Source organism: Prionailurus viverrinus, chromosome B4 (genome assembly GCF_022837055.1).
Source record: "Prionailurus viverrinus isolate Anna chromosome B4, UM_Priviv_1.0, whole genome shotgun sequence".
NCBI lineage: Eukaryota > Metazoa > Chordata > Mammalia > Carnivora > Felidae > Prionailurus > Prionailurus viverrinus.
In genome coordinates, this window is record NC_062567.1 from 43,120,788 (window position 1) to 43,146,766 (window position 25,979).

The 25,979-nt window shown below is 36.9% G+C and overlaps 1 protein-coding gene across 1 annotated transcript in view; it reads right to left on the reverse strand.

The window, feature by feature from the left end:
* LRP6 (LDL receptor related protein 6) overlaps positions 1-25,979 on the reverse strand; it is a 179,005-nt gene that overhangs the window by 137,869 nt on the left and 15,157 nt on the right. Inside the window, exon 2 of the mRNA XM_047865362.1 lies at positions 15,938-16,331. Coding sequence (XP_047721318.1) covers positions 15,938-16,331 — 394 coding nt within the window. The remainder of the gene's footprint in view (positions 1-15,937; positions 16,332-25,979) is intronic.

The window sequence follows — 25,979 nt, forward strand, 5'->3', positions numbered from 1 at the left end:
AGAAAGCAAGAGCATTAGAGAAGGAATAAATGAATAGAAAATAAAAGTTTTTATTACAGAAGGGAGGAATTAGAAATATTTTTTCCCAGCGGAGAGGGCAGGGGGTGGTGCTGGTGGCTCAGTCGGTTAGGCATCCAACTTTGGCCTAGGTTATGATCTTGCGGTTCATGGGTTTGAGCCCCACATCAGGCTCTGTGCTGGCAGCTCAGAGCCTGATGCCTGCTTCAGATTCTGTGTCTCTCTCTGTCCCTCCTCCGTTCACGCTCTCAGTGTCTCTCTCAAAATAAATAAATAAGCATTTTTTAAAAAAGAAAGAACGAAAGAAAGAAAGATTTTGTCACACTCAATTTTGCTGTGAACCTAAAACTTCTCTTTAAAAAAGTCTACAAAATGGGGCACCTGGGTGGCTCAGTCAGTTAAACGTCTGACTTCAGCTCTGGTCATGATCTCACGGTTCGTGAGCTTGAGCCCCATGTCAGGCTCTGTGCTGACAGCTCAGAGCCTGGAGCCTGCTTCGGATTCTGTGTCTCCCTCTCTCTCTCTGTCTCTCAAAAACAAATAAACATTAAAAAAATTTTATAAGGGACGCCTGGGTGGCTCAGTCGGTTGAACGTTCGGCTTCAGCTCAGGTCATTCGTGATCTCGTGGTTTGCGAGTTTGAGCCCCGCATCGGGCTCTGTGCTGACAGCTCAGAGCCTGGAGCCTGCTTCGGATTCTGTGTCTCCCTCTCTCTCTGCCCCTCCCTTGCTTGCACTCAGTCTCTATCTCTCTCAAAAATAAACATTAAAAAAATTTTTAATTTATTAAAAAAATAAATAAGTCTTACAAAAAAACAGGTGGGATGTATTATGCTAAGTGAAATAAGTCAGTGAGAGAAAGACAAATATGATTTCACTCCTATGTGGAATTTAAGAAACACAACAGATGAACACAGGGGAAGGGAAGAAAAAATAAGATAAAAACAGAGAGGAAGGCAAACCATAAGAGACTCTTAAATACAGAGAACTGAGGGCTGCTGGAGGGGTGCTGGGTTGGGAGGATGGGCTAAATGGGTGATGGGCATTAAAGAGGGCACTTACTTGTTGGGATGAGCACTGGGTGTTATATTTAAGTGATGAATCACTAAATTCTACTCCTGAAACATACAGTTAACTATATGTTAACTCACTTGAATTTAAATAAAAATTTAAAAATAAAAATAAATTTTAAAAAATGTGGAGCACCTGGGTGGTTCAGTCAGTTCAGCATCTGACTCCTGGTTTTGACTCAGGTCATGATCTCACAGTTCATGAGTCCGAGCCCCGCATCAGGCTCTGCGCTGGCGGTGTGGAGACTGCTTGGGATTCTCTCACTCTCCCTCTCTACCCCCTCCCCTGCTCATGTGTACACACTCTCTTTCTCTCTCTCACTCTCTCAAAATAAGTAAACTTAAAAAAAAAAAAAAAGACAAAGCCCTTTTGTTTCAGTTTGCTGCTCTATAAAGCTTAGTACTCATTTGTATTGGTCAGTGAGATTGGTACCAAATCTTCAATTGGTACTTTTTCCCAAAGGCAGCTAAATTATGTATCCACAGGAAAGAATAAGAAACAGAGCCTGAAAGAAATTAATGTTATTCTTAAAATGCAACAAGTGGGTGTCTCCAGTAACGGAATGACCTGACAGCAGAATGAGGCTCTGTGCTTGGGTCCTCTCCACAGCAGTCACATTATATTTTTCCCTAGGCTTCAGGCTCAGAATCTGCTTTATGCAACTTTGTCCCTCTCCAAGGAGCACAGTAAAATGGCAACAGGTCCTAGAGAGTCAGGAGAGAAGCATTCATGGCACTCAGGGATGCATCAATGAAGCTGATCCAAAAGGAGTGGAAGTTATTGAGCCCTGCTCAGAGGACACTATAAAGGGATGTGATGTTGGAGAACTATGGCAGCTGATCACACGGATAGTTCCATTTTGTAAACCCAAACTCATCCATCATTCAGCATGAGGGGAAAAGAACAACCCTAACAGAGGAAAGAAAACATCTAATGGGATTTGTCCTCCAAAATCAGATAAAGTATCTCCTGTATCCAAAGTAGATACAGAAGACTTATTCTGTTAAACTGGGTTATGATTATCTGAGGACTTTATTTGAGCCAGGTGAGGAGACAAAGCTGAGTTACAGTAATGAATACCAATTTACATCCCTTAGTACAAGTGTAGTACAAGATAAGAGTACCATGCTCTGTTCTCAAATATGTATAATCCAGACATGGTACAAAGATACGATATCTCTATAAACTTAACAGACACCTAGGTATTAAAAGAAATTAAAGGTCCATTCTATGTATCAGAAAGATTATGTAAACTAGAAAAATCCCAAGTTTATAAAAGAGCTTTAAAAATTCTCAGTAAACTTTAACTTTAGAGTTTTTCACATTAATTTATCAAATACAGATAATTTAAAAACAAAATTGGATCCTTTAGGGACTTTTGTTTGTCATATTTCAAAATAATTCTGACTTCAAAATTTCCAGAAACAGCTAGGGTAGAGTTGCCAATAGAAAGCATCATGGGGGCAATGAATGTCAAATAAGTCATCAAGAGTTACATCTGCATTGGAAAGGTAAGTGAAGGCCATTTCCAGAACTAAATATACAGCATATGGGCACCTGGGTGGCTCAGTCAGTTGAGAGACCAACTGTTGATTTTGGATCAGGTCATGATCCCAAGGCTGTAGGATCAAGTCCTGTGTCAGACTCCAAGCTGAGTGTGGAGCACCTGCTAGAAGCCTGAGTGTCAGTCATACTAAGGTGTCAGACTTCATAAAGAGCAATCTTTGGGTGCTAGTACTTTTAAGACAAAGTTAATCTTTAAAGGGGGTTGGGCACCAGCCAATAAGAGAAAGGTGTAAACTTTTTAAAGATCTATCAGTTAAATAAAAACAGACTGCAGCAGAATAGAGATTTTAGGATGCAGGGGAAAAAAGATTTCTGAGGAAAAAAACATTCTCTATATTCTCTGTTAGAATATGACTTAAATATTTTGTTATTAGAATGAGGAATATCTGACACTGAGGCTTGACACCTCCCTCTTAAACCATCTGCTTTAAAATAAGACTACAAGGTAAACTCCTTGACTACATCACTGTATCTTTCCAAAAATAAAAAATAATTGGGGTACACATATTAAAAAGTAGGTTTGGTTTAGCTTAGTTTTGTTTGTTTGGGGAGTTAACCTAGCTTAGAAACTCTATGATTACCTGAATGTACTCAACAATAAAGTGTCTAAATTCAACTAGCTGTGTAATATATTCTGCAAAAGTTTTTTATCCGCATCATATTGAAAAGCCAATTTTAGTATCCTTAGGATGCAAGACTGTTTGATAAATGTTGCCTGTGGCTTCTCACAGGCCAGGCTACAGGCTCATATAGAAAAAATCTTCAGCAACAATTATTACTAGCTCTCAATTATGTGGTCTATTTGGCCCCTAATTTATTTTGGCTTCAGTGGGTTCTGTTTTGGCTTTGACTTAAGAGAAGATAAACATTCTGACTTGATACTGAAGAATTAAACATATACGGTTACAGCGCCAGTTTGCAATAGTATTCACATCTGCTATTCATCAAAAATCATGAACCAGTACCAGGTTGTTAAATGCTATTCACTAGTTTCCATACAAATGTAATTTTATTGTTGTATCTGGCCTGATATCCACTGCAATACTTTCTGGAAAATAAATTTTAAATGAAGTGAAGGGTTGAAGACAGGCTTTATTTTAATTAGGAAGTAATTACAGTAAGTAAAGAAACTGTTAAGTTTTTAAAACATCAAAATTTCTTATACCAGGAAGTAAAAATACCTCAATTGACAATCAGACTAGATATCAACCATTTTATACAAATTTACTACAATCCAAAGCATAATAATGTCTACAATTTAGGTAAGGATAAAATAATAAATTTTCCAAAATGTTCACAAACCCTAGTCTAGTATGTTCTCCATTCTGAATCCAGTTTCCCCTAACAAAAATATCCAGAAGCGCTCAGTTTCAATAAACCTAAACTGGTTTAGGTTTTGTACCCTTTACAAGATGTAATTACACACAAAGGTGGCTAATAAAGAGAACATTTAGAACTGAGTCATAAAAACTAAATGAACCAGATCTATACTTGATCATAAATCATTTTGTGATTCTTGAAGTTACCTATTTAATCCTACCTATAATTAAAAGTCATTAATACACATATTAGTAAGTATGAATAATGCTTATCTTGCATATATATCCACAATAAGAAAAGGCAATATTTAAAAACATGAAAGTTAGAATTTCTATTTCTGATAATTTAATAATAAAATAAGCAGAAAACCCTTCTTTTACAAAACCTCTAGAACCACTTTTATTTGATTTATACACTGCCATGGTCTGAATGTTTGTGTCCCCTCAAAATTCGTATGTTGAAATTCTAACCCTCAAAGGTGATAAGATGTGGAGCCTTTGAGAGGTGCTTAGTAATGAGGACAGAGCTACAAAGAAACCCCTACGTTGTTCCACCGTGTAAGGACACAGCAAGAAGGCACCAGCCAAGAACCAAAAAGAGGGCCCTCACCAGAAGGGGACCATGCTGGCACCCTAATCTTAGACTTCCCAGCCTCCAAACTGTAAGCAATAAATTTGTCATTATAAGCCACTCACTATTTTGTTACAGCAGCCCAAACAGACTAAGACATACATATACACAAAATAAAAATACATAAACAAGCTTTTAAATATAGAGCTAAGTATCATGAAAGTAGGGGAAGAAATCTCTAGACAGCCAAAAATGAACAGGGAGGTAAAAAGCAGTACATGCTTGATGTTACAACAACCCTTTAGGATGTTCTCATCTCAGAAACTGAGGGACTTCTGTTTCAGCAGCAAAACAGGGAAGATAAGGCCTTGACACATAAGAAACACACTGTGAGAAGATTCTTGCACATTTCACAGACTCCCTGGGAACAATGAAATACAAAAATCTGCCACTGGCAGAGGAAGGCAAAGGAGCTTTTCAGTCTTGGCCTAGGTTCTGAAAAGGTAGGAAAAATCAGCAAAGACTTTGTAACCACACACTGCCCTCACATCGGTTTAGAGGTTGAATTAATTCTCTGTACATGGTACAGGAACTTCGAACTCCAAAAATTAAATGTAAAAAACGATCTCTGCTTAAACAAGGTGATAACATAGGTGTACACATCTGCTAAAACCGCATAAACAAGGTCTGTGCATTTTACTGTATAGAAATTATATTTCAATTTAAAAATAGAAAATAAAGTTGTCCCTGGAAACCCTGTAGGGTGGTTAGCAGAAGCCAACTAAAACCTCTCTGGAGGGATATGCACCACCAACCCCCCACCCCGGAGGCCAGTAACTCCTCTGAAGATCAGCTCACAATCCGAAACTATACAGTACCTATGGAAACAACAGTTCACCTTAAGCAAGAAACAGCAAATATAACAAAGCACAGAAGTGAGTTTCTAAAAACTTTAGACAACCGAGCAATCTGATAGAGATTATAAATATTTAAAAAGATTAAAACACATGAAATATGGAATAAAATACATGAGATAGAACATCATAAAACAGTAACAGATATTCCTAATGAAATAATACAAAAAAATAATGTTCAGTGGGTGTTAAAACAATCAATAGATGAGGAACTGGATATTGGCATGGTACAAAAGGATCATCCCACAAATATGTGAAGGATATAAGAGGAAAAACTCAGCTTTATAATAAAGATGTTAACTTTCACCATCTGAACCTAATGAACTATCTTAGTATCACTACAAGGAGGACAAGATATTATGTGCTTTCTGATGTGATGAATACAAAGTACTTAGTACTACCTATGAAGCATTCATGCAAAATGTTGAATTTGTCACTAAGTCTTCTATTTTAAATTTCATTTTATAAGAAATGTAAAGACATAAAAATAAGTCAAACATTACAAGGATCACTTAGAAAATCCAAAATCTACAACATTCTACTGGATAACTGTACAATCTTTCCAGTAAGGCAACAGGATGAGAGGGGAAAAAAGGCAGGGGGAGGTGGATAAGACCAAGCTTCCACTATCACAGAATGGACCAAAAGAGGAAAGGGACAAGACTAGTATGTAATTTTGCGGTGGTGGACTGGAACTGGAGTTATCAACATGAACTCATGTTCTTTTCATATGTAGACAAAGATGGAAACACACAGAACTATAAAAGAACACTCGTGCATTAGCTCATTTGTGCAAAAAGGAATTCAAGAAGATAAAACCAAAAATTAATGAAAGTAAAATACCTATAAATAAGAGGGAACAGACTGGACAGGAAGGGGGAATAGGACCAGGGTAAAAGAGATGGGGAAGAAGGACACTACTCAGAGTATAACTTTTTGTGTTATTTCTAACTCTTAAAAAATGGCAATTGTTTGACAAACTCCAATATAAATCAATACTTAAAATCAGCTAGGATACAGGGGAACATTCGAAATGGAATACAAACAGTAACAATTGTTTTATAAATGAAGAACATAGCCACACTGCAACAGATAAGAAAGAAATTACCTAAATAAATTTCAAAGACAGTATTTTGACTCTATGGACAGTAGTTTCATAGCATTGTATTCTAGACAGTAAATTTGTTACTCATAGAATACGTTAGCAATTCTGAAACCCCTGCACACTAGGTTTGCACACAATATATACAAAAATATACTGTGCATAAGACCAGGTTTCTCAATATCACAGAACAGACCAAAAGAAGAAAAGGACAAGACTGTAATATAATTTTGCAGCAGTGGGTTGGAACTGGATATAATGAACTCATGTTTTTTTGAATATATAGACAAAGATGAAAATACACAGAACTATGTGCATGTGTACACATCCATGTATTTCTTAACTCTGTGTACTGAGAGGTCTTAAAAGCAATGAAAACCTAGTAGCAATGAACACACTTAGCTTCCAGATCTTAGTTTCTAAATACCATTTTCCAGGGGTGCCTGGCTGGTTCAGTCAGTTAAGTGTCCGACTTTGGCTCAGATCATGATCTCATAGTTTGTGGGTTCGAGCCCCACGTCAGGCTCTGTGCTGACACCTCAGAACCTGGAGCCTGCTTTGGATTCCGTGTCTCCCTCTCTTTCTGCCCCTCCCCAGCTCTCTCACTCGCTCTCTCTCTCTCTCATAAATAGATAAATAAATAAATACCATTTTCCAATAAAAGGAGACAGAGCTCCTTGGAGGAATGGTTGATTCTAAGCACGAAGTAGAAAAAGGACAAGATAAGTCTGAAACATCTTCCACGGTAAGACCATTGTAAGTACTCAAAAAATGATGAGGACTTATCAAAAGGACACAGAAACAAATTTGAAGGAGCTCCCAATGGCCAAATCTGGGACAGTTTAAGCAAAAAATGATGACATTATACTGGACTATAATCTATAGAATTAAAGGAATGCACATGAGCCCATACTAATATACACAATACTTAAATAAATAAGTGGGAAGAACAAGATAGCTCTTCATTAAAGTAGAATTTAATAATACATGTGGAAGAAACAATGGAACTAGAAAAATCACCATGTGGCAAAACCACAGCAATCATCGTTGGCAGGCAAAAACCATCAAAGAATGCCCAAATTAGTGGATAAAAGAATGATGAGAAACAAGGTAACTACATAGCTTCCAATATTTATTGCAAGGAAAATAACAGTAAATCCAGTTTAAAAAAAAAAACAAACACTCTGGTAGACAACATCATAAGTAATCAAATATAACATCGCCAGGATTCATATCATGCACTATTGATATGATGGATGCCCTGAGAAGAGCACACATCACTTCTGTGGTATTCTTGCCAAAAAAGTATAACCTTAATCAAATCATAAGAAAACATCAGACAAACCCAAATTGAGAGACATTCTAAAAAATGACTGTCCAGTAATGTTCAAAAGGTCAAGGTTATAAAGACAAAGACTGCTAAAATGTCCCAGATTAGAAAAGACTATGTAGATACCAACTAAATGCAATATGGGATCCTAGACCAGAAGGACACTAGTAGGAAAACTGGACAAATTTAAATATGGTATACAGAGATACAGTACTATATCAACATTAATTTCTTGGTCTATGTAACTGTTCTATGGTTAAATAAAATGTTAATCTTAAGGGATGCAGGGTGTACTATTTTTGTAACTTTTTTATAAGTCTAAAATTATTGGTATGCTATTCTCTCTACTTTCATGTAGGCTGACATTTTCTCATAAGTCTTTTAAATGAGGAGTACAAAGAGCTTCTAGAAAAGCATAGTCACTGACATTAAAAGCTCAATTGAGGGGCACCTGGGTGGCGCAGTCGGTTAAGCGTCCGACTTCAGCCAGGTCACAATCTCGCGGTCCGTGAGTTCGAGCCCCGCGTCAGGCTCTGGGCTGATGGCTCAGAGCCTGGAGCCTGTTTCTGATTCTGTGTCTCCCTCTCTCTCTGCCCCTCCCCCGTTCATGCTCTGTCTCTCTCTGTCCCAAAAATAAATAAACGTTGGAAAAAAAAAATAAAATAAAAAAAAAAAAAAAAAAGCTCAATTGATTCATTAAACTGCAAAATTAGGCACACCTGAGAAAAGAATTAGTTATCTGGAAGACAAGTAAAAAAATAAACTACACACTAGCCCAGAGAAATAAAGAGATGATATGAAAGCAAGATTAAGAGTCATGGAGCAGAAAGGAGTTCCAAAGGATTCTAAGGATGATGAGGGAAAAGTAAAAAATAATGGATGATAAGTTTCTAGAACTACCAAACAATAATAATAGATTTTACAAACATGAGTTCTAAGCAGGACTAAAAAAAAAAAAAAAAATAGAGCCTCATCTAGACAGTGTAGGAAGAGCTGCAAAATATCAAAACTTGAGAGATGCTTATGGGCTGCTTCTAAAGAACCAGGGGGGAAAAAAAAAAAAAAACAGATAAAGTACTTAGCCACAATGTTAATTAGAAAATAACAGACCTCTCATAGCAACAATTAAAATCGTAAGACCCTCCTACAACTGAATGAAAATAACTATTGCCCAGATTCTATAATCAACTAATTTTCACTAACAAATGAGGGCAAACTAAATACATTTTCAGATGAAGACCAAGAATTTATAATTAATCAACTTTTGCTAAAAAAAGCTGAAGAACATACTTCAATAGAAGGAAGCTGAACCCAAGTGGACTAAGTGCATGCAAAAAGCAATGGTAAAATAAAAAATGATAGGGTATAAATCTAAAAAACAAAGAATTTACAAAAATCCTTCTTTAAATAAAGCTACCATGTTGCATTTTTAAAGTAATTCAATTTGCAAAACAAAACAAAAAACACAGCTTTATCAAGATGCTTTTCATGAAGAAAAAAGCACCAAATGTGAGACTGGAAAATCTCAGCTAAGAATCTGGCTGTCTTGGCATGCCTGGATGGCTCCGTTGGTTAAGCGTCCAACGCTTGATTTCAGCTTAGGTCAGTCATGACCCCATGGTTGTGAGACTGAGCCCTCCATCAAGTTCTGCACCAAGCATGAAGCCTGCTTAAGATTCTCTCTCTCCCTCTCCCTCTCCTGCATCCTCCCCCCCACACCTCCACCCCTCTCCCCTGCTCACTCTCTCTCTCTCTCTCTCTCTCTCAAATTACAAAAAAAAAAAAAAAAAAAAAAAAAAAAAAAATTGTAAATTAGAATCTAGCTGTCTCTTATTTTGGCCAAGGCCTTGGTTTCTTTAGCCAAAAAGTGAAGGCCTTTAGCTATAAGATCCTCAAGATTTCCTACCAGTTCTAGGATTTAATGGGTAGAAAATAGGCTCCCCCAGTTTGCAGGACATCTTTCAAAACTGTACGTTGCTGAGATATGGAGCAAGATCCTTCATACACGGAACCAGTGTTTTACAGCAAAGACTAGTATGAAGCTTTCTATTTTAGCATAATTGGCTATCTGCTTCTATGCAAAAGCTATAGAAATGGATATAATCTCAGGGAAAGAATAAAGAAAATGATGCACTTTTACTATTCCGTATCTCAAGAGCTAGTGAAGGAAGGAAAAGAGTGGTCCAAGTGATAGGAAAACCAAAGAGTATAAAAATCAGGAAGTCTTAAGAGAAAAACTTCTGAAAGAAATACAGTATCAATATTAAATAATGCGAAAAAGACTAAAGACAATCATTTTATTCCTACCTCATGAATCAGCTCTCTGGCAAACTCCTTCCAAAATCTTAAAGGCTCAATGGCACAAATACTTGGTGCCAGTTAAAAATAATTTACTGTAGCTTCTAAAGAGCCAGTCACAGTGGAATACAGCAAGGGTACGTAAGATCACCAAAATACAGACAGTTAAAGGTATCCTGTTGTTTACTCTCACAAAATTTTATTCTTCTTTCTGCTTAGGCTGAATTAAAAGGTCAGTGCTGCAAGCAAGGAAAGCGTTTACTGAAAAACCAAAACTATTAAGAGACTGGGCTAGGTAAAGTCATTTAGTTATACTGCAAATATTCCTTTTTAATATTCCTTCAATAAAAGTGGGCCTGGAGATAAAGGACATAAAAAAATTTTGACTACATAATTAAAACTCAATCTAAGGGTAATGGATAGTAGACATAAAGAATAGTAGACATAAAGAACTAAAAATTGGATGGGATTAAGATTTCTTGTAAAAATTGGATGTGGGTTAAGATTTTTCTTTTTTTTAAGTAAAGAGCCCTACACTAACATTTGAAAATATACATATACACACACACTTACTTATTCTTAAAAAGTTTTCTTTTCATTTTCAAGGACCTTGCATCATATCCCAGAGGCGGGTAAAGCCAAACCAATAATCCAGATTTCCTGGATTAGTGGCTTTTCTAATACGTTTCTCTTAAATTTGGGGTAGTAATCTCAAAACCTCACCACCCAAACATATGTTTAACCTATATAATCTGCCTGAAAGTAATTTGCTATCTTTTTCATTCTTCAAACAAAAAGAACCTTTGACAGTTTACAGTATTTTCCAATTTACATCACATAGAACTGGCAAACTGGTTTTATGAGTCGAATAGCCCTAAAAAAAGGGGGGGCGGTGTTGTTGAGTGTGATGACCTATGCAATAAGAGCAGTAGAAACAAGTTTTAAGAATCTGTTCTGCAAAGGGGCGCCTGGGTGGTTCAGTCGGTAAGGCATCTGACTTTGGCTCAGGTCATGATCTCAAGGTTCACGAGTTCCAGCCCCACACCGAGCTCTCTGCTATCAGCACAGAGCCCACTTCAGATCCTCCATCCCCTTCTCTCTTTGCCTTTCCCCCACTTGTGCACTCTCTCTCTCTCTCTCTCTCAAAAATAAACAAACATTAAAAAAAACCTTAGAGCGGGGCGCCTGGGTGGCGCAGTCGGTTAAGCGTCCGACTTCAGCCAGGTCACGATCTCGCAGTCCGTGAGTTCGAGCCCCGCGTCATGCTCTGGGCTGATGGCTCAGAGCCTGGAGCCTGTTTGCGATTCTGTGTTTCCCTCTCTCTCTGCCCCTCCCCCGTTCATGCTCTGTCTCTCTCTGTCCCAAAAATAAATAAACGTTGGAAAAAAAAAATTTAAAAAAAAAAAACTTTAGAAAAAATTTTTAAAAAGAATCTGTTCTGCAGAAATAATTCTAAGTGTAACATACACTAAATTATGGACTTGAATGTGTAATTGTAAAGTAAAAAATTTTTAATTGATATAGAGTACTTATTTAAATATCTTCACTTTTTAAGTTTAAACAATGTCAAAACTGAAAGAAACCCATCGTATTAGAGATGAGAAAACTGAAGTCCAAAAAGATAAAATGACTTCTATTTGTAAGTGACTTTATAAGTGACTTTTATATTTCCATAAAATATAATCTTGATGAACTGAATTGAAAAAACTAAAAACCTTATTATGTTTTAAGTAAGAAATTACAATAAAAACCATACTGAGGTAGAATTCATGAGATGATGCTAAAATTTACATTTGCTTAGAAAACATTTTCTCCTCTTAACAAGGAAAACTAAAAGGATTATGAAAGAAAATAAAAAATCCAGTCACTCAAAAAATATTTATTGGGGTGCCTAGGTGGCTCAGTTGGTTAAGCGGCCAACTTGGACTCAGGTCATCTCAGAGTTCATGGGTTCAAGCCCCGCAGTGGGCTCAGTGTTGACAGCTCAGAGCCTGGAACCTGCTTTGAATTCTGTATCTCCTTCTCTCTCTGCCCCTCCCCCACTCCTGCTCTGTCTGTGTCTCTCTCTCAAAATTAAATAAACATTAAAAAAATTTTTAAATATTTATTGAACACCTTCTATGTGGCAGGAATGATTTTTGTCACCTGGAACAAAACAGTGTAGAAAATACTTTTAAACATACTCAAGATATGACAATTAAATGTATATAATTGTTGAGGAAAGTATACATTATTCTTTTTCCACTGAGTTCTGCAAGCATTTTTAAAGCAGAGCTCTTAGTACTATAAATATTATTCTTCATGATAAGAATATATTTTAAAAATATGTATCATTCAAAGTGGTTCAGTATGAATTCACTTCAGACTGAATCACTAAAGCTTAACTGTTTCAAAAATATCCAAAAGGATTTGAAATATGAACAGATCCTTAACAAACAAAAAACCCTTAAAACTGCTTTATGTGTACCTGAAACAGCTGGCCCTCAACATCACTAAGATTAGTACAGTCATTGTGAAACAGACTAAGGAACTTACAATTAGAGCAGCCACACAGTCAGGAATATCTCTCCCTATAAAGTAAGGATACTGCTTTCTCTAACTATGGTTGTTCATTTCTGGAACAATTTGTATACACACATTTTCCTGCCCCTTATTCTGAATTCTACACTGCCATCACTCAAAAGAAAGAAAAAAAAAAATCTCAGACTAACAGAGGCCAAATTTAGGGAGGGAAATAAAAATCTTCCTTCAGTCTAGGCTAAATGGACTGATCACACAAAGAACTCCATACATCCGAAAGCACGCAGATGTCTGCACTAGTTCCCAGGGCTCAAACAATACCAGTCATTCAATAGCTTTCCTTTTACATAAGCTGATGTGAGAGAGCTCAGTCAGCTCTTCTGAACCCCATAACCCAGGATACTGGAACTCTGATAAGGCCTACATTTTTCTTCAGCACTGTTTTCATGTACTTTCTCTGGAAAGTAAACTTCATTTCTCCCCCCAAAAATAAATCTGGAAATCATCTCTTCTGTTTGATAAGTGATGTACTCAATCTAAAATTACTTTTCCAGTAAAACCACAATCCTTAACATAAATTTAAGATCAACACTGAAGACTGATAGAATATATTTTTAAATGCATGAGTTTAAAATATAATTTTATACTCCATCGTGCTAACTACCAAATGTATACCATTTGGCTGCATTCTATTTATTTCCAGTTGTGTAATTTTAAAAATAGCCATATGACACATAACTTTCCAAAAATTAAAAAGATTTTAAGAATGGGAGGGGGAGTAAATTTACATACACACTCCTACACATAAGCAACACTAACCACAACCTTCAAAAATAATGAAAAAATATTTGAGTGTCTGAGCAAACTTTACGCCTTCACTGAACATCCCTTAGAAGCTTAAATAACACTACTGTCTACCTTCAAAGCACAGTTTTATTGATTCTTCCAGTAATATTCTTGATCAGCTGAGTCTTTGGTGGTTTCTCATCTTCAATACTGGGAAGTTAGCCACAGAAAAACTCTAATGTATTTTTTAATCATACGGTAAACTTACTTCCTAGATACTTATCAGACGTGACACCCAGAAGTAAAGCTGATCAGCTTTAGGGCACAAAATGAGAATGACTCATTTAATCATTAAATTATCAAATCCTGAGTGAAGAGTTACCTATAAATTCAGCTCCCTTGAATATGTACCTTCACATTATCCCTTATATGATGTACTATCGTATTATTCCTTATAGGAAATGATCTACATGCTGCTCCAGAACTGTGGTAATCAAGCTCTTTTATCTACCCATCCTCCACAAGAGCTCTGTGGCCCTTCCAATTTTTTTTTAACACTCTTCCCCTCTCCACTTACACACTACATAATGCAAGTAAACAGGCTTTTGAAGAAGGGAAAGTTCTCTCTCCCAAGTTTTCTGTCTTTAAATACACTGCAAATCCTTAAAGATATTCTTTCTCCTCAACAAGAACACAAAAAGCAGAACTCTAAACATACTATTTAATGGATATTTGGCTAAATTGCCATCATCACCCTTACAGTTATAAAATTAAGTCTGTCAAAAAAAAAATTTTAAGAACTATTTGTCTTTTCACCAAAGTTCCCTAATGACCACTGAAAGCACCAAAAACCCTGTATGCTCTATAAAGCAGTAACCTCACAAACATTTCAACACTGAGACTCTCAAACTCTGTTGGAAAAACACAGATTCCATTTGTCAAAAATATCTTTCAAGTTCTCAACAACCAAATTCTTCGATCTGTACAGTTTATTGCATATCCAACATCTGTGACCTCCTCCTTGGGCCACTCAATACTTTTTTCCTCCCACTAGAACCACTGTATTTTATCATGCTTTATTAAAAGACCATCCTGGGGCGCCTGGGTGGCGCAGTCGGTTAAGCGTCCGACTTCAGCCAGGTCACGATCTCACGGTCTGGGAGTTCGAGCCCCGCGTCAGGCTCTGGGCTGATGGCTCAGAGCCTGGAGCCTGTTTCCGATTCTGTGTCTCCCTCTCTCTCTGCCCCTCCCCCGTTCATGCTCTGTCTCTCTCTGTCCCAAAAATAAATAAACGTTGAAAAAAAAATTTTTTTTTTAAAATAAAAGACCATCCTGACTTTAGCAGATACCTCTTAATGCCCCTCTGAAAATTATACAATTTTAATACACACACACACATACACACATATATATATATAAATATAAATACACACACATAAAAATTACATGTGTGTTCCAGACTTCTCATCCTAAAGTTTCACTATACTGAGTCAGAGTACAAGCAGGGGAGGAGCAGAAGAGAGGGGGAAACAGAATCTGAAGCAGGCTCCAGGCTCTGACCTTCAGTACAGAGCCCAACAAGGGACCTGAACTTACGAACCATGAGATCATGACCTGAGCTGAAGTCGGACGCTTAACCGACTGAGCCACCCAAGCACTCCTATAAATGAATTTTAAAACATTCCAACATACTTGGAAGTCAAAGAAAACAAAGTGTTAAAATGGTTATTTGCAGGTTATTTATCTTTAGATTTTAAATTACTAGTAATTCATTTCAGGTTCATGTTTAGATGTTTATCTACCCCTACCATGACAGGTGGCATGACAACATATTCAATAAACAAGTATCAAGGAATGGTATATGGTAGAAGTGAAGCACAGTAACAGAAGCATATAATGACACAGTTCACATTTTCTAACAGGATTTACCCTTGGCTTTACGCTTCCCTTCTCATTAGAAAATAAATCTTTACAGCAAATCTCTTGAATTAGAAATGAGTTAACAACTTAATTTTTATTGTTCATTCAATACTGGCATATTAAATTATTAAATAATAGTTCAGAGTTTAATTAAAAAAACACTAGTACTACAAAATGATTGCATATACAATGAAAGTTTTAAGATCCATAAATGAATACTACTCTTTTAGGTCTTCATTCCTTCTTCTTCTAATTACCCTCTTGTACTTATTAAATGTAGAAAACAAACCAAGAACTCTATATATTGCTGTCCCGTAAGTGATATTAGAAACAAAACTGTTTACAGAAACATCTTAAAGAACACAACACAATCTTCCACATTCAAGTCTACTTGAAAAGAAGCTCAAAGAATCTAAAATTGGGTTTTTGACCTCTTTTCTCTTGGGGATGGAGGAGTCTATGCTAGCAGAAAGAAACCAGGAAACAGAGATGCAACAGCCTTTGTACATTGCACAAAACTTACCCACTTGAAGGATCTAAGGCAATAGCTCTGGGTTGATCCAACTCTTGCCAAAATAAAACTTTTCGTAAAGATCCATCTAAATTAGAAACTTCAATCCGATTTGTTTCAGAATCTGTCCAGTATAATTTTTCTCCAAGCCAATCGCATGCCAGTCCATCAGGGGACAATAATCCAGAGACAACAACATTCTGTACACTCTCAGTTTTGTTAAACTCTGTTCGTTTAATGGCTTCTTCGCTGACATCACTCCAGTATATCAAGCCATGACCAAACACAAAGTCCACCGCAGCTGCATCCTCCAAGCCTCCAACTACAATCGTAGCATTCTCTTTGCCATTTGTAGCATCAACCAATCGCAAGTCCCGTCTGTTTGCATAAAGCAACAAAGGGGCCGCTAGAACAAAAAAAGAGAAATAAGTAAGAAAGGAAATGTAATGGCTCTCATAAATTGAGTTTCAAATCAGCATTAATGAACAAATACTATCAAAAATAAGAGTAAATAAATCTGTAGAAGACTGTCTTAAAATCTTTTCACAAAATACTATTTTTGTAGCACTTAAATACAAAAAGTTGCAAGAACAAGGAATTAATTCTCCTAGGACAGTCTTTTCTGGTTAAAATAGTCTGTCACATTAAAAAGCTTGGCCATTCCAAGAATTTGCAACGATGGAACCAGTGGAACATTCACACCCTACTGGGGAGAATGTAAAATGGTGCAGCCAATTTGGAAAATAGTTCTTAAAAGGTTAAGCATACAACCTACCATATTATCCAGCCATTCCATGCCTAGGTATTTACTCAAGAGAAATAAAAGCATATGTCAATACAAAGACCTGTACATAAATGTTCATAGCAGCTTATCAACAGTAGCAGTCATCAACAGATAGATGAACAAACTGTGATACATCCATACAATAAAAAGTAATGAATTATGTGTACATGTAATATAGAATCTCATACAATATGTGAATCTCAAAATAATTATGGAGAGTGAAAGAAGTCAGACCAAAAAAAAGAGAGTATAGATTGCATGACTCCACTTATACAGGATTTTAGAAAATTCAAATTACTCTATTGTGACAGAAAGCAAATCAGCAATTGTCTAGAGGTGAACAGAGAGGGTAAAAAAAGAACAGGGCTTATACAGGGAGGGATTATAAAGAGGCATGAGGAAACCTGTAGGTAATAGATATATTAGGTTGGCTATGATGATGGTTCCAGAGATATATACATATCAAAACTTTATTAAATGTTATACTTTCCATACGCACAATTTATTGTATCATCAATTATATCTTAATTAAGCTGTTAAAGAAACAGTCTGGCAGAGACAGCTCTTGGCACAACTACTTTATTCTGTCTTACATTATTATCAGAATGACCTCTGAGTAAGGCCTAAGACCAAAATTAAATACAAAGGCTATCCTAAAGAAATAATATTTAACTTTTAGAAGGCTGACTTTGTTAGGATTGAAGTTGTATAAATTCCATGGTGTGGGGTGTTTTAAGTATCTATTCCAAGTTCCTGATATTTACTTTCCAGGCATTATTAGTAATTAAAGATCTAGACTACAACTATCCAACACAACTTTCTATGATAATAGAAATAGACTCTCGACTGGGCAATACAGTACCCACTGACCACATGTGGCTAGGAAGCACCCAAAACATGGCTAGTATGACTAAGAAATCAAATCTTTTATTTTATTTTAATTCACTTACATTTAAGTAGACAAGTGGTCGTATTGGATAGCACAGATCTAAAGGCTGAGATAAGACAAATGAGGAAGGAAAAATAATACCAGAATTATACAATAATCTACATAATCTTCTCCCACAATTACTTACTGAAGGTCTAAAACTGTGTCATCCAAAGCCAATACCACATACCATTTAAAAGTAATTCTACCTCGTTTTTAAGAAATTAATTTCAAAAAATTAAGGTGCTCAAAAAAGCATAAAGAAAAAAAATGATGTTTAAGCCAGTTTATGGATTATGGCTGCCAAATGGAGTTATAAAATCCACTATTTTCATCTCTAAGTATAACATGAATTTCCCTTCTAACAAAGCTTAAATTCAACTTTCTTAGTCAAAAACAAATGGGTGGATAGATTTTTTTAAAAGTGACTAAGAGCTCTTTCTGCTTATTCTGTACATCTGATACTGTTACTGACAAATTTATAAATCTCCCTCACAGATTCACTTTTAACTAATTTCATGCCTTCATTCATCACACTGATTTATCAGTACTCACAGTGTCCAGTGCACTCTCTTATATTGAGCCCCTCCTACTAGGAGCCAATTCAAAAAATCAGGAAAAGGGTCTCTATTAATGAAGGGTACAATGCCAAGTGCTACACAAGGCTAAGTCTGAGCACTTATAATTTAAAGTCCAAAACTGATAATAATCTAATATTTATTGGGTACTATCTTTGGAAAACTGTGGACCAAATCTGCATATGGCATTAAGTATCAGCTAAATCTAGTAATAGTAAGTCTGTTTATGACTTTCAAGTCAAACATTTCTACTGAACATGTGGTCTACAAAATCCAAAGAACCCATCTGACCATTTAAGGCTTCAGAAGCCTAAGTACAAGAGGAATAAAAGAAGGTTGGGGTGGGGAACAAGTTAACTTCTTTTAACTTAGCAGTACTGTTTAAGATTTCTAAAGGACTATACTTAGGAACCCCTGCTGGCTCAGTCATTACAGCATGCAACTCCTGATCTCAGCATTGTTGAGTTCAAGTCCTATGTTGGGTGTGGAGATTACTTAAAAATAAGATCTTTGGGGCGCCTGGGTGGCGCAGTCGGTTAAGCGTCCGACTTCAGCCAGGTCACGATCTCGCGGTCCGTGAGTTCGAGCCCCGCGTCGGGCTCTGGGCTGATGGCTCGGAGCCTGGAGCCTGTTTCCGATTCTGTGTCTCCCTCTCTCTCTGCCCCTCCCCCGTTCATGCTCTGTCTCTCTCTGTCCCAAAAATAAATAAACGTTGAAAAAAAAAAAAAATTTAAAAAAAAAAAAAAAAAAAGATCTTTAAAAAAAAAAAAATACAGAAAGAAATAAAGGACTATACTTAAACCTACGAACTGTTAAAAGGAAATCCTAGAGTTCACTCTAACAAGGTAAATGTCATATATCCCCAACAACTTAATTTAAACTTCTCAAAAATCTCCACATGTCCCACCCATCCTCCTTTATCTTGTCCACAGTCTCAAATGACAAGTTACCCTTTCTCCTTTTTAAGGTTAAAGCAAAACTTTTGATTCAGCCTCCCTACTTCCTCTCTGCAACTTTGCTCTATGGATTATTCCCTATTTCTTAGATCTTCAATGACTCCTGCCAGGTCCCTGCTATCAAAAACTTTAATATCCTTAACCTTGCTACCACCAAGAGAATTGTATTTCTCCTCACCACAAAATCTTACAATATTGAATATACTTCATACCACCACCTCTTATTCTAATTTACAGTAACTCTTCACCCATCACTCAACTAATCCTACTCTCTCCAAGTCTTCCTAACCAAACCCAATGGCCTTTTCTCAGTCCTTATTCTTGACCTCTCTTTAGCATTCAACAGTGTTGACGATAGCTCTACCTATACACAATGTTCTCCTTATACTATACTACGCTATTATTCTTATTTTTCTGGTCATGCTTCATTTGCCTTTTAGTTTCAAATCTCCCCCCCCCCCCACTTCTCAATTATAGATATCCCCAAGATTCTCTTTCTTGTTCCTGAAATGCAGAAGTATAGTAGAGAAAGCCAAGTTCACCTGGTCAATAAAGCAACTCTATTCAGGTAATTTTTTCATCTCCAGCCTAATCTTCACTACTGGACCTATAACCTCTTGTTGGCTATCTCCTCTAGCCATTAAATTCAATTCATCACCTGCCCCCCAACCCACCAAAAACAAAACAAAACAACACTTCAAGAGTCAACAGTACCATTTTCTAATCTCACTGGTACACTGACAATACCATTTTCTAATCTCACTGGTACCCTCTTTGACACCTCCCTTTTCCCCCAGTCTGCCAATTACTGTCTTGCTGATCCTTCTTTAGCATGTCCTTAAATCTGTTTCTTTTCCATTTTTAAAACCACTATCCTACTCTAGACCTTCATGACCTTACACCTAAACTAATAGTAAGTGATCTCAATACTCTCCCAATCCTTTTCCACCTCAAATACTTCTGCTTTATCTCACTCAAAAAGCTTTCTGATTTCCTTTGCCTGAAATAAAAAAGGCTCAATACTTCAGGCCACCACCAGGTGACTTCTACCTATGACTCTAACTTACTTTCATAGCCTCTGGATCATACAAACTGGTTTTTAACAGACTGTGAGCACTACATCACCACAGTGTATTCATTTTCCATACTCCATATTTCTCTCATTATCCCAGCAAGCAAGTTCTTCAAGGCCAGATTTAAACCTTACCTATTCCATCAATCTTTCCTACTGCCTCAGCTTTCCTTCTTTGAGACCTTACAGTCTTTACCATGTATTTGATATTAGCATTTTTAAAAACACATTTACTATTTCAACCAAGACCTCTGTCCCTTGAGAACAGCAGCAATATCTTATAACTAAGTTTATCCCCAAACCCTGGCAGAGTTTACTGCCTGACAATAATACGGTAAACATATTTACTAATATTGAATAGGTATTTTCTAGAACCTGCACTAATATCTAAAAGGTATTTTCCAGAACCAATATATCTGCCATTAACCCAAAAGGATTTTACATTAAGTACTGGCCAAGGGCTCACAAATGCCCATTTCTTACCTATTGACTTGTCCAAAGTTTAGTCAAGTTTACCTCCTCGCCACGCACTGCTAAACTTTGGCTAGCTCTCAGCTTAAGCAAGACAATGCAGAACATCCTCTTTTAAGGACTCGTTCCGAGCATAAGGTGACCACAGAAAAAAACATCTGTTAAATTACCACGGTCATGTCATCTGCTCACCCCCACCAGTTTATCCCACTCTCCCACAAAGATCCTGCTGGCACTATTCACTTGTATCTATAAGAGAAAAGCCTTTTGGTATTTGATTTTCAGATACCTACGTACCTCATGGTCAGAGCATCACAACAGTCTTTCCAAATAAAGTGTCATCCTAAGTAGGGATTTATTTTTGACGCTGGTATGGTGACATGACTTGGATGAGGACTGGGCTTCAACTACGGACATACACCATCCCTACCTTGACAATGCTATGTAAACTTCTCTCCTGGGCCAGAAATTCATGTATCTTTCCTCAATTTCAACTCCTGAATCAGTGCTCCATACATCTAGTCTGTTGCAACATGGTCCTTTGATATTTTCCAGCCAAGAAATTTTTTTCTCTGGCTCTTTGAGTAGAGAATCACACCCTAACTCTTGAGCAGGAATATTCCCAGCTATTCTGTGAGGCCTTTTCTATTCTCCCTTGACTCCTCCAGTGGAGATTACAGAGGCAATTTCCTTGGCTCATCACAAGGGAACACACCTCACCCTACTGCACTTTGCACTTTACTGCACTTTGCAGATACTGCCTTTTTTTTACAAATTAAAGGTTTGTGGCAATTCTGCATCAAGTCTACTGGCGCCATTTTTCCTATAGCATTTGCTCACTTCATGTATGTACTTCACCTTATGGTTAATTCTCCTAATATTTCTAATATTTTCATTATTGTTGTATTTGTTATGGTAATCTTTGATCAGTGACCTGTTATACTACTACTGTAATTGTTTTGGGGCACCACAAACTGTACCCACAAAGACAACAAAATCAATAAGTGTTTTATGTGTTCTGACTGTGCCACCAACCAGACATTCCCCTGTGTCTCTCCCTCTCCTCAGGTCCTGAGACACAACAATGTTGAAATCAGGCCAATGAATAACCCTATAAAGGCCTCTAAGTGTTCAAGTGAAAGTAAGAGGCCCACATCTCTCACTTTAAATCAAAAGCTAGAAGTGATTAAGCTTAGTGAGAAAGGCATGTCAAAAGCAGAAATAGGCCAAAAGCTAGGCCTCTTGTGCCAATAAGCCAAGTTGTGAATGCAAAGGGAAAGCTTTTGAAGGAAATTAAAAGTACTACTAGAGTGAACACACAAATGATAAGAAAGCACAACAGCCTTATTGACGATAATGGAAAAAGTTTTAGCAGTCTAGATAGATCAAACCAACCACAACATTCCCTTAAGCCAAAGGTTAACCCAGAGCAAGGCCCAAACTCTCTTCAGTTCTACGAAGGCTGAGAGAGGTGAGGAACCTGCAGAAAAGTCTGAAGCTAACACAGGATGGTTCTTGAGGTTTAAAGAAAGAAGCCTCTCCATAACATAAAAGTGCAAGGAAAAGCACCAAGTAAGTATCAATATAGAAGCAGAAGCAAGTTATTCAGAAAATCTAGATAAGATAATTAAGGAAGGTGGCTACACTAAATCACACATTTTCAATGTAGACAAAACAACCTTATATTAGAAAAACACAACATCTAGAACCTCCACAGCTAGAGAAAAGTCAATGCCTGGCTTCAAATCATCAAAGAACCAACTGACTCTCTCCTTAGGGGATAATGCAGCTGGTGGCTTTAAATTGAAACCAATGCTCATTCACCATTCTGAAAATCCTAGAGTGCTCAAAAATTATGCTAAATCTACTCTGCCTGTTCTATAAATGGAACAGCAAAGCCTGGATGACAACACATCTGTTTACAACATGGTTTACTGGTTTTTAAGCCCACTGTTGAGACCCACTGCTCAGAAAAAAAAAAGATTACTTTCAAAATATTACTGCTCGTTGACAATGCATCTGGTCACTCAAAAGTGCTGATGGAGATGTTCAACAAGATCACTGCTGGGGCGCCTGGCTGGCTCTGTTGGTTAAACGTCCAACTTGAGCTCAGGTCATGATTTCATGGTTCATGAGCTAGAGCCCCACATTGGGGGAGCTCGAGACCAACTTCGGATGAGCCCCACTTCTCTGTCTCCTCTCTCTGCCCCTCACTCACTCGCACCCTCTCTTGTAAATAAGTAAGTAAATAAATAAATAAAGTTCTAATAATGATATGGCCAAGTTAATAACCAATATTAATAAAAATGTGAGCAGTGGCATTAAAGTAGCCTGTTAACAGAGCCCCACTGGGGAGACACAGCAAAACTTCTGATGCTTAACCTTCATAACAAAAATAACAGACCCATCACTTTTGCATACAATATTTTGTATTTTTTTTTTTAACGTTTATTTATTTTTGGGACAGAGAGAGACAGAGCATGAACGGGGGAGGGGCAGAGAGAGAGGGAGACACAGAATCGGAAACAGGCTCCAGGCTCTGAGTCATCAGCCCAGAGCCTGACGCGGGGCTCGAACTCACGGACCGTGAGATCGTGACCTGGCTGAAGTCGGACGCTCAACCGACTGCGCCACCCAGGCGCCCCAATATTTTGTATTTTAAAGAACAGTTTAACACGTATGATTCCACTTGATTTCCATGTCCTCCCTGTGAGGGTTTTGAGTCAGGTGTCCCTACCTCACTGGTAATTAAGAGAATTAAGACACAAAGAAGTGACCTATCCGTGGTCACAGAGCCAGTCAGTAAGGAATCTAGAGTTCTTCTAGGTTCCATATTCTCTTACAAAAATCTGCTCATTCTGACACCTACCCACAGTGCTTTCCCATTAACCAGAATTCTACTTTTCCATCATAATGCCAAAAATGCCAGAATACAGTTATACACATAACGAGGATGACATCAGCTACAACTTAGCAGCATGCTTAGTGCTTTACATATAGTTTCATTTAATTTTTACAACACTGTAAAGTAGGTGGTATCATTATGCCAATTTTACAGATGAAGAAATCAAGAATCAATGATGTTAATTACCTAACTCAAGACCATCCAATTAATAAGCTTATGATGTGGAGAACAAATTCAATCCCAGGTCTGATTCCAAAGCTGGATTCCAAACACCAACCCAAATTTCCCTGTGTCTCAGTGCCTAAGGCTCTCACCTCCCTCTCCTGTAGTCAGTACCGTGTCAAACCTGAAATAAGTTTAGTGGGCACTAGTTGTTTCCATGAATCCTTCATAATCTTTTTTAAAAGAGCTTTTATTCATGCAGAGCAAGTAAACTAAGTATAGATAATACACAATGTTACATTACTCTCAGGTGTACAACATGATGATTTCAAAAATCTATGCCATGCTCACCACAAGTGTAGTTACCAACTGTCACTACAGAATGCTATTACAGTATTTTAATACATGCTTTTTAATGTAACATGTGTTATACATACATAAAATATTTTCCTATCTCTAGATGGTATTACCAATTATAATTTTAGATTATAAAATCCCTTAAAAGAGTTCTATTCTAATTGGTTTGAAAGTAAACACTTGTTCATATAAATTGAATATTCCTAAGATTTCCAAAAATCAAGGAACTTAAACTTCTACTTTCAAAAGTATTTTTCATAGAAACTAACCCACGTATTTTAAGAATCCAAAGTAACACATATTTAAGTAAATCTTTGGAAAATGAGACTAGTTCAATACTGTTGGTATAATAAAAATAGCTACGTCTTCTGAGTTATCGACATAAAATTAAGACAAGCATACATTTTTATTCTATCTGGATATGTTCTTCCTAAACTTTTACAGGTTTACTAACAGAATAAACTAGCTTTACATCTACATTTGTATTTAGCCAAGTTGTTCTGGCAATCATTATTTCAGTTAGTAACTATGTTTTGTAATAAACCAACTTGAAGATAGTTTCCGAAATATTTTCTTAACACATTAAGAACTATGCTGGGGCACCTGGATGGCTCAGTCGGATTAAGCATCCGACTTCTGCTCAGGTCATGATCTCACGGTTTGTGGGTTTGAGCCCTGCATCAGGCTCTGTGCTGACAGGTCAGAGCCTGGAGCCTGCTTCGGATTCTGTGTCTTCCTCTCTCTCTGTCCCTACCCTGCTCATCCGCGTGCTCTCTCTCTCTCTCTCTCAAAAATAAACATTAAAAAAAATGTTTAAAAAAACTGCAAGAACTATGCTAATTCACCAATATTTATTAAATAACAAGGTCATTTCTATAAGATAGAATACAGCATAAGCATTTCAAGTTTATATATTTTTTTGACCCCTTACTTTGAGGGTTACCAAGCAGCCATATATATATATATATATATATATATATATATATATATATATATATACATACATATATATATATATATATATATGAGTTTACTTATAAGCATATTCATTTTTGCCACATTGAGAAGTGTATGGCTATAAAAAGTTGTAAGATATATATATTCATAAGCTCTGCCAGTCTACTGAAAAATGATGGTGCATGACAGGCAGTTCAGGTCTCCAACTCCATAAAATAGAAGCAATTATTAAGTCATAATCTTACATTTATTTTAACGTTTATTTATTTTTGAGAGAGTGAGCGTGCATGCACAGGGGACAGACAGAGACAGAGAGAGAATCTCAAGCAGGCCCCAAGCTGTCAGCTCAGAGCCCAACACAGGGCTTGATCTCAAGAACCATGAGATCACGACATGAGCCAAAATTAAGAGCCAGACACTTAACCAACTGAGTCACCCAGGTGCCCCCATAATTTCATAAATGAAACTGTACTAGGAGAAAAAGTGACAGAAAAGAACAACTTTGTATACAGGTGTGCAGGATGTGTTTTTATCAAGAAAAAGAAAATAGTCCCAAAGTAAAATGACTAATTATTCCAGAATAGAAAGAAGAAGATGCAAGACAAAAGCTGAATGGTTACAGAAAGTTACAAAAAGTTTATGAAAAAGAAATTTTTTTGTTGTAGTCAAAGCCGGCTAGGATCTGATGGGTTTATTTGTAAGATTTTCAAAAAGTGCTTTAGTATCAAATATTGTTACTTGCACAAAAGTAAAATTCAGTCTATTAAAATGACAAAATTTTCTCGGGTTACTGGTCTGCTCTTAATAAAGAGGTTATAAAAGGTTTTTCTTTGCCTTCTAAATAATCTCCCTAGAAAGTGAAAATCCCGTATCTTATCAGAATT